Source organism: Anarrhichthys ocellatus, unplaced genomic scaffold, assembly GCF_004355925.1.
Source record: "Anarrhichthys ocellatus isolate YVR2014 unplaced genomic scaffold, GSC_Weel_1.0 scaffold22, whole genome shotgun sequence".
Lineage (NCBI taxonomy): Eukaryota > Metazoa > Chordata > Actinopteri > Perciformes > Anarhichadidae > Anarrhichthys > Anarrhichthys ocellatus.
Window position 1 is genome coordinate 253,284 of NW_022280052.1, and position 12,036 is coordinate 265,319.

The following is a 12,036-nucleotide window of genomic DNA, read 5'->3' on the forward strand; positions in this document are numbered from 1 at the left end:
ACCGTTGCGAGCAAGGATCAGAGGTTGTGTAGGTGAACACTAGCAAGGCTAAGCTGCTGCCGCTCCCACTGACCTTCACCGGGAAAAACGGAAGCCCCTCTGCTATTTTTTCCTGGCTAGAAGGTCAGCCCGGAGGTATTTGTGGATGACTCACATTTGTGGGTGTTCATTTGAAGTTTGCGGTGTCTTGTGCAGGCCTATGTGTGGTCCCAAAGGATTCATGTTGATTGGTTGATTGATGGGCATCTTATTTTTAAATTCAAGTGTTGAAAAAGAACATGCATAATACATGTTTTGGTACTTTCTGCCAAACATCCAAATTCAAATCAGACTTTGGTATAGGCTGCGTGTGGAGGAGCTCAGAGGTGACACTTTCTTTCGTTGTCAAAAGGTGTCTTTCTTTGGCTGGAGGTGTGAGGTCTCTGTGTCAAATCCAGCCTTCACTGTGTCCTTAAATCAGCCTTCCTGTCTCCCTTTTTTCCCCTGAATTCTATAAAAAGGCAGATAATATAGAGGAATTGTTATTTTATTTATTTTTTTAAAGAGCAGCTTAACAACATCCCTGGAAATTTGTGAACATGACCTTTCATTGGAGGAAATGCAGGGTACTTGCACTACTGACCTGTCAGGGATATAGGCTAATGTCTATTTTTTTTTAATACAGCTTTTTGTGCTTCTGTGCTTATTTAAAATTCATGTTTGAAAAGTGACTTGTTAGTTTGAAAAGCTAGATAAAACATTTTGAGTTTATCCATAGATGGATTAACAAAGGGCCCAGGGGCTGGGCTTCACCTGCAAAACAGGGATGTAAAACGACTACAAATAGACTCTAAACCAGCACTGTCTGGATGTCTTGCTTCTGTTTAGGAGGGGGGGCATTTACATGACTGTGCCCAGGGACCCATGATCTCATAATAGGTTTCTCTGGTCTCATGCAAAGAAATGTGAGATTTGTATTGCATTTAGATGGTTGAGATGACCCACAACTACATTCAGAGTTAAACGGCAACTATAGCCACATGCTCTCTCTGTACTTCAGTGAAAACAGTCCTGCGAACTCGGAGTTTCTTCATGATCTCAGCATTGGAGGCGGTGCACCGGACTGGGACCTGCAACAGTAAAAAAAAAAAAAAAAAAAACCCCCCCCCTCCCTTTTTCGCCCCCCCTTTTCCCCCCCCTGTCCCCCCCCCCCCCCCCCCCCCCCCACACACACACACACACACACAGACTGGGTACCGGCCGGCCCCTCCACATTGTGGCAGCAGGGCTACTGCAGCGCAGCGGAGCAGAGGAGAGAAGCGGAGGAGGCGGACGGCGGACAGACGGTCTCCCCTCCGACTAGTGGGATAATACTCTGCCGCATCCCGTCGCTTCAACATGCCTTTGGGGAGTGAAAGACTCGCTGGGATTACTGCGCTGGTCGCCTCGCTGCTGCTCGGCTCCTGTGGGACAGGTGGAGAAGGTGAGCGGCTTCCTGCTGTTGAGTGCGTTGTTTTGTTTAAAAGGGACCATTAAGACATCACTCGACAATGAGGCGATATAATGTATTTGGATGCTTGATGAGACTTTAAACTTTACGACAAAACAAGTGCATTAAGAATATTAAAGTGTTTTCCTTCTTCTTTTGTCTCGAAAATTGGTCAAACATGATAAGGACTACTTTTCATGACGCTAGAATGAATTAAAATAATTGAAATATGTCTGCATATATTGGTTAATCAAGAGAATCCAAACGCTGATAACTATTCGGCTGCGATTAGGGATTATTTTCATTATTGATTGATCTGCTGATTATTTTCTCCAATAATCAATAGACTTGGCCTAATCTATAAAATGTCCGTTTCCCAAAGTCCAAGATGACGCCCTCAAAAATGTGTCTGACGAGCAGTCCAAAACACCCAAAGATCTTCAGTTAACAATGATTTGAATCGGAGAACAGCAGCAAATCTTCACATTGCTGCCACTTTGGTATACTTTTGCTTCATCAAACAGTTCAATATACGTTTAAAGGACTAATTGTTTCCAGCTAATGCCTTTTCCTAAAAAGAAAGTCAAGGAATCTGCCTGCAATGTTGTTTTTTTGTAAGCGGTCTTACCTTTTACTTTTCTAAATAAACACATGCAGCATTAAACAGGGAAGTCGATCCTGATCCGTGCTGCGACCCTTTTCTCCAGTTTGTGAAGAATCACTGTAGCTCGTGCTGTTTATTCTGTGAATTTGGCGAATTAAATAGTTTGCTGGGTCTGATCCGACCACCTCGGGTCTTGTTGAAAGGGAGCTCACATCCTCAGGGGATTTACGAACGTCAAGTTTTAAGAAACAGCGAAACCCACAAGTTGTGTTCTTATTTTAGCTTTTCTCCAGCATTTGATGTTTCCTCATGAGATAAAGGAGAAACTGTTTTTTTTGTGGAGATGTGAGGGAGCTGCACAGGATGCTGCTGCCACTTCTTCGGCTCCAGTTTTACTCAGAACAGGTTTCAGAAAAGATCCTAAAAAGTGTGTTGTTAGGCAAAGGGATGATTTCAGAAGTGAACTCACTGAAAAAGTTGCTTCTTTAATGGTTGCTTGAGAAACCAGATTTAAAGGAATGAGAGAATTTACCCTGCAACAAGTGTGAGAAATAGATGAATCTCTTTTCCCCTGCAGTCCCTGAGGGCATGCTGTTATTTTCCTCTCTGAGGTTTTAATGCATAGTTCTAGTCGCTGCATTCTTAAAGTAGTAGCCCGCTACAATGTGATGACCTTCCTCCCCACTGTAAGGTTCTACTCTCTTGGGAATACGCTGTAAATAAGGCCATCTTTTAAGGCGACATCCCTGTAGACGGATTGACAAAAAATATCACTAAACCTTTTCGCACACAGATTGGTGGTGCTGGATGTGGAGGGTAGAAAAGAGGAATGTATACATTGACATTGTGGTTTCTTAACTGTATTGATTGTTTGGGTAGACAACAGCTATAACGGGGGGAAAAAAGTGGTATTGTTAGTATGGAATGAAAGTGACCCAAATCCAGATGAAATGGGTACATTGTCTGTAGGCTCAGTCACGACAATAGAGAGACGAATTAAAAAAAAAACTGAAATTGACTGTATCGCTCCACTGTGGTTCATATATTTTTCAGCACATTGTAACCGCAGTCATCAGAGACTTTATCATCCACTTAACAACCTGTCTTATGTCCAGATTATGCCTCCTTAGCAATGAACGGGTTTCAGCTCAGTAAAGACCTATCATATCATTTATCCTGCTTTGTACATGAAGGACAGGAGGTTTCTGTCATTGTCACATTCATCATCTTCAGCGATACTCTCTCTCTCTCTTTTGCCCGTTACCATAGTGCATGTCCTTTCCTCTCTGACACTTGCTGTGTAGAGGTGAGAGAGTAAAGGCAACTTCTCCTCAGCTCTTCTTTCCCAGTGCGTTTCAGCTTTTTATGTGTACAAATAACACTATATGAACAACCTCCAAAAGTTATTCCCATATTTAAAAAATTGTGTCTCACTTCTCTCTATGGGTGTGGCTATTCAAAATGGCTATAGACACTATTGATATCTGGCGTTGTTGAATAACGCGTCCTACAAACTAGGCAAAAAGAAGACGTGATAGCTGTTTTGAACATGTTGAAGCCTCCTGTCATAGGGAAAGGGGTCAGAAGCCATGAATCGCTCAAATGGGGATAACGGCAAACATATACACAAAACTTTACATGAGTAACTGTGAAAAATTTAAAGAGATCTTGAGAGAGAGCTTGTAACTCATGGAGAGGATTTTTAGATGCTGTTGAACCACCCCACAAAATACCATGACAATTACTTGCCTTACTGCAGCCCTAACTTCACTGTAAACCTAAACCAAGTCTAGAGGTACAACACAACACACGGCTGTTCATATAAGCAAGAGGTTCGATCCACCGCTCCTGGTTAAGGTTTGGTTAAAGGAGTAGTGCGTAGCGTTTAAGGGTATCCATTGGCATGGAATATAATATTCACTTTTGTGGTTTCAGTAGTGTATTATCACCTGAATTGTTGTGTTTTTGTTAGATTAGGAAGAGGCTTTCATATCTACATTGGGAGTGGGTCCTCTTCCGTCTTATTTCTACAGAAGCCCAGAACAGCCAAACCAAACACTGGCTCTAGAGGGCCTTTTCACATGTTTTCGTTTCCTGAAGGCCAGGCTTGGAAAGGGCTTGGAGGGCTAATCAGTTGATTACAATCTGACCACTAGATGCCACTAAATCCTTCACAGTGCTCCTTTTTTTTTAAGTTCAGGCAACTAGAACTCTGAAGTTTAAAGGAAACATTTTGTTCATGGTTTAAAAACAAACAAACGGTGATGACAGCTGCATAGCCTCCAGTGTAAATGTCATATGCTTTTGTATGTGCAGTCTTTCGCTCTGACCCCTTTCTAAGTTATGTGTGGCACTATAACAATGTCATACTTCTGCTGCCCTTGCTAGTGAGAAAGAAAATAATTATTTGCATGACTGCAAGAGGTCACTTATATGGAAAACACAAGATGTTTTAGGCATTTGTGCAATGCTGTCATTTTTCCTTTTTCTGGGAGGGATAGTCAACTAAACATCATCATGCATCATCTTTATCATGAGCATCACTAACAATGTGATAATAATCTGTACCTTCTTCCTCCCCTTACTTCAACTTCTCACATACGTTTCTCCTTCATTTTCTTTCTTTTTGCAATTACCATCAGTACCACTTCACCACAAGCGGCGTACAGGCAACGTTTCTGTTGCATTTTTGTAAAACATTGAAGAAAACACCATTGTGTCCGGTGGAAGCAGCAGGGTGTCTTTAGGAGTGTATCTCTCAGATGGCTGAGACCGTATAGGTGTGTTTGATTATTTAACTAGCTGAGGCTGAGGAGGGGAAACATAAGTTGCTGTTATTTTCTCAGACTGCTGTAAATGAATCTCCTCCAGTCCACTGCCAGACAGAGAATAGGTTGGTAAAAAATATGCTGCGAGAGGAGTTGATTTAAATTTGGGCCTAGCTCCCTGTTTCATATGCGAACAGCCCTGTCTCATCAGAATTTATTACTTTTCAATGAGCTGGTGGTGTGCACTGAGAGAACATAAACCTCTGAATGAAATCAATTTGGTGTGAATGTGCGAGACATTTTCTCTGCAAAACCCCGCTGTCCTTTATGCTTCATGAGATGGTGGAGTCTTAGAGAACCACCGTGAGGAAAGAGCAAAGTAAATCGCCCCTTACTTTTCCTCTCCAGCATCGTTTATGAAAATGTGTTTAGTCAAGGCGGAGTCATGAAGAGGTTAAGTCAAGGTTACATAAAGGTGCATGGTAGCTGCTGGTGGTGTGAGCCTGGAGCTTTCAGTCATGACTCTAGATTTATTAATCCAGGGACAAGTAGTTAAGCGATAAAAGTGACAGAGAACTGCACTCCATCCATCTGCTTTTGTGACCTGAGGGATTTTGTGTTTGCCCAAGGCCGACTCCCCAGTGGATGTCTGCCTCCCTAAAAACAGACCCATTCATCAAATGGCACTGTCATTATCTCAGATGACTTGTTATTGGTCCAAGAATCAGCCACATTCTGCTGAGGTCACTATTCACTGTCACACTTTGAAACAGGAGGAGCGTAGAAACTGTGGGCATCGACTATTAGCAAAAACACACCGTGTTAATGATGAGTGACATGTTCTATGTTTTCCTAAAAGCAAGGATGGTGAGTGACTCATTCCTCTCAGGAAACGTAATGTTGCTTTTAGTTTTTAGATTAAAAAAATCAGTGCTGGAAGAAGTATTCAGTGTTGCCAGAGTTATATAAATTCATATTATATTGTGGGATGTATTATGATCTCTTTTGCATTGCGACATGTGTGTAAAATCATAATCTACAACATTACTACAACATTAACAATACTTGTCAGATTAAATGGTAGCAAGTACAATATTTCCCTCTGAAATGTAGTGGAGTAGAAGTATAAAGTAACATAATTGAAATACTCTAAAGTTCAAGCACCTCAAAATTGTACCTGAGTAAAAGGCACTTAATAAATGTACACCACTGCAAAACAAAGTGTAGTTCAGAAGCACTGAGGCCCCACAGGGTAATATGCTAAAAGATAAATTGATGTAGACGTGTGCCTTTTAAGCTTTAGATAATGCACATAACATTACTTCAAAAATGTTGCAAAACATAATGAAAAATGAATGAATGAATGAATACATCTCTGGTGTTGTATAAAATGTCTCCATTCAAAATAACTAATTTTGATGAACAACGTTCTTGATGCCAAGTTCCCTTACATCTGTGTGCATGGACTTCCACATCAGTATGTTTATTTAGCCGTGTAAACCCTCGGAGGAAAGACAAAGACATGATCTTTGATTGACAGGTGTGATGAGTGCTTAGCAACAAAGTTTTTTTTTAATCTTTTTTACTTTGCTTAAAGTCTGATTTTAAACCTGCATTCATTTTCTAATTTTCTGGCCACTAGGGGACAGTAGGGTTTACAATGATGTAACACCTATACATTTGATATGGGTAATGGCGAACAGCTTTGTGATAATGATGTAATCCAAAAATAAATGATAGCAGCTTTAGACTAGTCAATAATTATAATATGTACTTGAATGTATAAATTGTAGGCTGTATCACGTAAAGAGTCATAAAGAATTATGTTACATGTATTTCAAGTTCTTTGGCCTGCTATATTTCTCCCCATCCCCTTTTTCAAGAACAAAGAACACCTGCCCTGATTATTGTGCTTTGTAGGGGTTATGCAACTGGTTTTATTAAGTCAATTATTAAAGAAACGGGAGATAGCTGTGGAAAGAGCTGAGCCAAAGCTAAACATTTGACATTAAACACAGGGAGGGAATTTAAAGGGCACTATATTTTTATGAGTGTGATGGGACAGAAAATGAAAGGGAAAAACCAGAGCTGGAGTTTGTAGAAGAAGGAATGAGGAGTGCGCAAAAAAGAGAGAGAAGAAGTGGAGGAGTTTGGTTCAGTGCCCTGCATGGACATTCATTGTAGTTGCCCTCTGTCTTAAAGCCATGCAGTGACACACCCAACTCCTTCTCTCATTTCACCCATCAGTGGGTTTTCTTCCACCCTCCGTGTGTGTGTGTGTGTGTGTGATGCCAGATTAATTTGCCTGACTCCCCTCATCTCACCTTCACAGAGGCTCAGCTCTGTTGTGCCCAGCAACAGAAGTTTCAGCAGTGAAATCCTCTTCTTCTGTATCACGATCTTACTTACCTGCCAGCAGGATAACATTACTGTAGCATGGGTTTTCAATGCAGTAACCTTTTCTTTGGAGGCAATTCTGATGTTATGAAATAGATTTAAGTGCTCCATTGATCATGATCTGTGAGCAGGACTAAATTCATAGGAAATGTATCAGCTCCTAAATTCTTTTATGTATTTTCAATGTCAAATGGCCTGTCAGGATGAAAACATTGTGTGTAATATTACAATAATGAGGTTCCACTTATTGAGTAAACCAATAACAAAGCAAAGTAGGACATTGCAGAATATTTTCCTGGACATCATATGCCTCTAAAATACTTCAAGAACATCAAGCCCTCTAAAATACAAGTTATGTATAATTATAACCATCAGGACACTTTTTCATGTCCTGATTCTTTTCTGACCTCCCACTCTTTGTGGAAAAAATTATATGATGACTGAATTAATCTTCTGCTCACCTCAAACCGGACACCATCAAGTTAATACTTCTGGAAAAAAAGTCAGGAGCATGTCCTGTATAGATAAAGTATTTCAATGTAAAAAAAAAATAAAAAATTAGTTTTCATATTCTATTGTTCTTAGACGATATCCATTTCCCTTAATAGTCTCTTCTTAAACCAGCTGGCTGCACCAGTGAGGATTTAGGCATGATGTCCTATCATTGAATGGATAATTATGTCAACATTACCAGGAATATTGAATGGATGAATGTGTTTTTGTGTGGAAGTTCTAATTTACTTTACTTCTTGCTGTATATTTTTATTCAGCTGCTAAAATGTCCTCTGTTGTAACCACAATACATTTCACATGTTTAAAGATGAAGCAGGAAAAAGTTATTTTGATTTGTAGGTTTACAAAATGAAATTTGAAGCAGCTGCTTAATTCAAGTTTAAGAAGTATTTGCTCACATTAGGAGACTGTCCTGCCAAGAAAAATGGCAGCATCAGTTGTTTCAGCCCGTGCCCCCAAACATTTTTTACTTTCAAGTGACAAACCCCTCTAGCTGCCGTACGGATTAAGACTCTGGAGCTAATGTGGAGTGGCATGACTTTGTTTTGGAGCCACACAGTATGAAGAGGGAGGATGCCGGGGTGGATGGATGAGTCAAAAAAACATCAAAACAACAAAAGCACTGCGGACCATCTCCTGTTTCCCACCAAAAGTCAATAACAAAAGTCCCCTAACCTTAATAAAATAATCTTTATAACTCAAGCCGTGCCGTCTGTGTCATTCTGTTGGAATTTAATGACATATCTTTCAAAATCTTTGCAGCTTAAAGTTTAAGGCATGCACAAACTTTTTGTTTCTTTCAGAAAAGAAGGCAACGCTTTGCTTGATTATTCAAAGCAATTGTATTAAGTGCTGGAGGCAAAAGAGAAGCATTATTATTTGCAGTCTTTTTTTTGTAAATAAAATGACTTAATGAGAAAAGGAAAAGATAAAAAATGTCCTTGTTCCTATTTTAAAATTCAAATATGATCCATTAATGAAAGTCTCATCACATTCTCCACACATCTCCCCCTGGGTCCATTAGTAGAAGTGATGTAACTTGTAGCAATTCTACCAAATCTTCATAAGACTGACATATTTCATTGTCAATGGCTTTTTTAATCATCCTTCTTATTACTGATGTGTTTTGTCTACATTTTTTGTTTGTCTCAGCAATATGTGTGCTAATGTGTTAAACCTCAAGACTCCTGATAGATTCTTTAATTGCTACTTTGTTGCAGTGCAGATGTCTTTTGATCATTTCACTCTGCTGATTAGGTCTGCCTCCCATGGAGCCACATAATAATGCAGTTAGCGCAGAAGAAATAACTTACAGGGAAAAAGGTAGTTGATTATGTTCCAGTGAGCAGTTTATCTACAAGTGTATTATATATGTATTGTGATTTTCTAACAAGGGAGGTCTAAGATGGTGAGAGTTGAATGAGTCGAATTACGGGCCTGTCTGGTGTGTTAGCCACCAACAGACAGATGAAGGGCTGGAAATGAGGAACAACCATTTCTCTGGTTAGCAGTCCGGCAGCGGAGCCTCTCGTTTAAGCTGTCGGGCTCCAGTCTGCAGGATTCATATCGGTCTCACCCCAACTGTACGCTTTACCAGGCTCACTATTAGCCCGACTTACACAATTCTGGATGACTCGACAAAATACTTTTAAGTGACACCTCACAACTCTGATAGAAAGTCACAAACTTGGTTACTAAGTAAAGTTGATTTACGGCTTTAGGAAATCCGCTATCAATCACAGCTGGCCTGTAGTATGAAGTTGGCATAAACTTCGAGTAGCAGTTACCTTGAAACAAGACTTCTACATTCATGCTGGCTGCTCAGTTATACTACAACGCTCATTGTAAAGCAATTAAACTGTTCGCTGGATAGAAGTTGAGGTGTTTTTCTGTGAGTGTGGTATCAAGCTGATGTTTGCATTTAGCTCCAAGTAACTCTGTGGCTAAGTATAACCTCATGTGTGGATCTGCTGAATGTAGACTTGTTGTGACAAGTCATTAGGCAGTGTGATAGAAAGAAACCCAAACTAAATACAGTTTCACAGAGGACAATGCAGAGATTTCTTTCTCATTGTCAGAAGGATGTCATCTTGAGTGGAGATTTTGACTTTGAATATATCTATCAATCCTCTTATTCTTCCTGATCCTGTCCGTCGCCCTCCTTTTTTTCTAGATACACGTTTGACTAGACAGAATGTATACTTTCTGAGTGTGTGTTGATTTTCCTGTTTTGACTATTTTTAGTTTGTCTGTCACGATGTCAAACAACCAGACAAAAAGAAACGGTCTAATAATAAGCTCCTCTTGATTTATGTCCATTATTGTGTAGACAGCATAAACAGAAGTTTGATTCCAAGTTCTAAAGGGTATGTTTTCTGGTTCAGGTAGTAAATGTGAGTTTCGATTTTATTGTGAGAAATGTATTTATTTTAGTGTTGCCTCTAAGTTAGAAGAGTTGCTTTGTGTTGGCGGAGGTTTATGCTCTTGTGTGCCTTTTTAGTTCCCGGCATTGTTTCTTCAGTCACGCAGTATATCATGCAGATACACCTTTGTCTACTGGCACCTCCTTGTTAAATTAAAAGGTGGAAAGTATGTTGACAAACAAGCACAGCTGTTTTCCACTTGATGATTGCTGTTACATCCTGCTCACTCTGATCAACAAGTCGACACTGACTGTCTGGGACACTTACACTGCTCTGAACTGTCTTACCTTTAGTTTGTTGAAGTGATGGATGGTACTCATCAGTATTCAGCATCTTTGGATCTGCTGTTGTCTCTCTCGGCACTCAGTTATTTCACTAGAATGGTAAACTGGATGATATACTGCAGGTGGATGGCCTTTCGGTCTCTGCTTTTGTCTCTCTCTCTCTCGCTCTCTCTCCTGTAATCTTGTGCCTCAAGCACAAAGCACACCAGCCACATCCCAGTATTGTCATTTGACTTGCGTCATACAGACAGAAGAAGTACAGTGACTGGGATGTGCTGATCCACAGAGCAAATGTAATAAAAGAGTTGATGCCCATTGGATATAATAGACCAGTGTTTGAACTATAGCATAACTTGCAGAAAACTGAAGTGAAACTTGAACTCCTGGGTATGGTTCCAGAAATAAGACCCTTTTGGAAAATCACAACATTTGTAATGATGCAAATGCCATCCATTTGTCCAAAGAGGGATTATAAATAACACTCATTTATATCGTGATTTATTCAGTATTTTTATATTTAGTGGTCTTTAACAAATACCATTTCCCACAAGCCATGTTAAACCAGTTACTGGCGAACTTGAGGCCATTTGAGAGGTTACAAAACTGGACCGTTTCCTAGACCAGACGTAGCATTGCAGGTATAAAAAAAATAAAAAATAAGATCTCAAAAGCAAAGAAAAAAGACAAGACTGATGTCATCAAAACTGTTTTCCCCTTTTCCTTTATCAAATATGTGCTGGAAAATGTTAATTTTTATATATGTACAAGTATTTGTGACATTTTAGGTTTCTACTGTAGGTTCAGTCTGTGTTGCAATTGAATCCCCTTCTGCTGTCAGTCTATAGCCTTATGTCAAAAATGTGTTTTAGGTTCCGTCATTCCTCTGTTTTAGAAAGGCTTTGTAGATCTATGTATCTGTGTCTGACAAAGCCCAAGTCAGTGGCTGACAGATCATCAGCCTTTTACCTTCATTTTTCTTTAAGCTTTCTGTATTTGTGCTTTACCTTATTCTCACAGTCACATTTTAAATATCACTACTCCTCAGAGGAAAATCAGCCACAGACACCTCTGCTTCTTCTAACCAGCTCTTCTTGCCGAGGTCATGCTCTCATGACACATTATCCCACTGAGGTTTTACAGCTCTCATTTCACCTCTCTACACAAAGTCTATTGTATTTTGCAGTCGTTGCTCCTCTATAATCCACATGCTTGCATCTGTCAGCTTCAGGCCTGGCTTGATGGAGATAAAGAAACCGCAGCGTTATGGAAGTTATGAAAGGTGTTGGGATCTACCAACATCTATACAGGTTTTCTTCAGTAGTTTGTTTGGAAACATGTCACTTTTTTGCATCTGGCAACATATAAAAACTTTAAGCAAGGTTTGACAATTGACAACTGAGGAAACTGAATTTCACATGTTTGGCACATAAATGGCAATTACAAACACATCTGGGGTAAGCAGAGGAGGGTTTGGAGCGGTGCTATAGAGAGATGATAGTTCAAAGCAAATCTTCCAATATATTATATATATACATATATATACATATATATATTGATTAATATATATATATATATATAT

The 12,036-nt window shown here is 39.7% G+C and overlaps 1 protein-coding gene across 2 annotated transcripts in view; it reads left to right on the top strand.

Moving 5' to 3' along the window:
- Positions 1 to 1,233: 1,233 nt before the first annotated feature.
- LOC116390124 (contactin-associated protein-like 4) overlaps positions 1,234 to 12,036 on the top strand; it is an 80,782-nt gene continuing 69,979 nt past the window's right edge. For both annotated transcript variants that reach the window (XM_031859449.1, XM_031859450.1), the window contains exon 1: positions 1,234 to 1,462. In XM_031859449.1, coding sequence (XP_031715309.1) covers positions 1,378 to 1,462 — 85 coding nt within the window. In that variant the 5' untranslated portion in view covers positions 1,234 to 1,377. The remainder of the gene's footprint in view (positions 1,463 to 12,036) is intronic.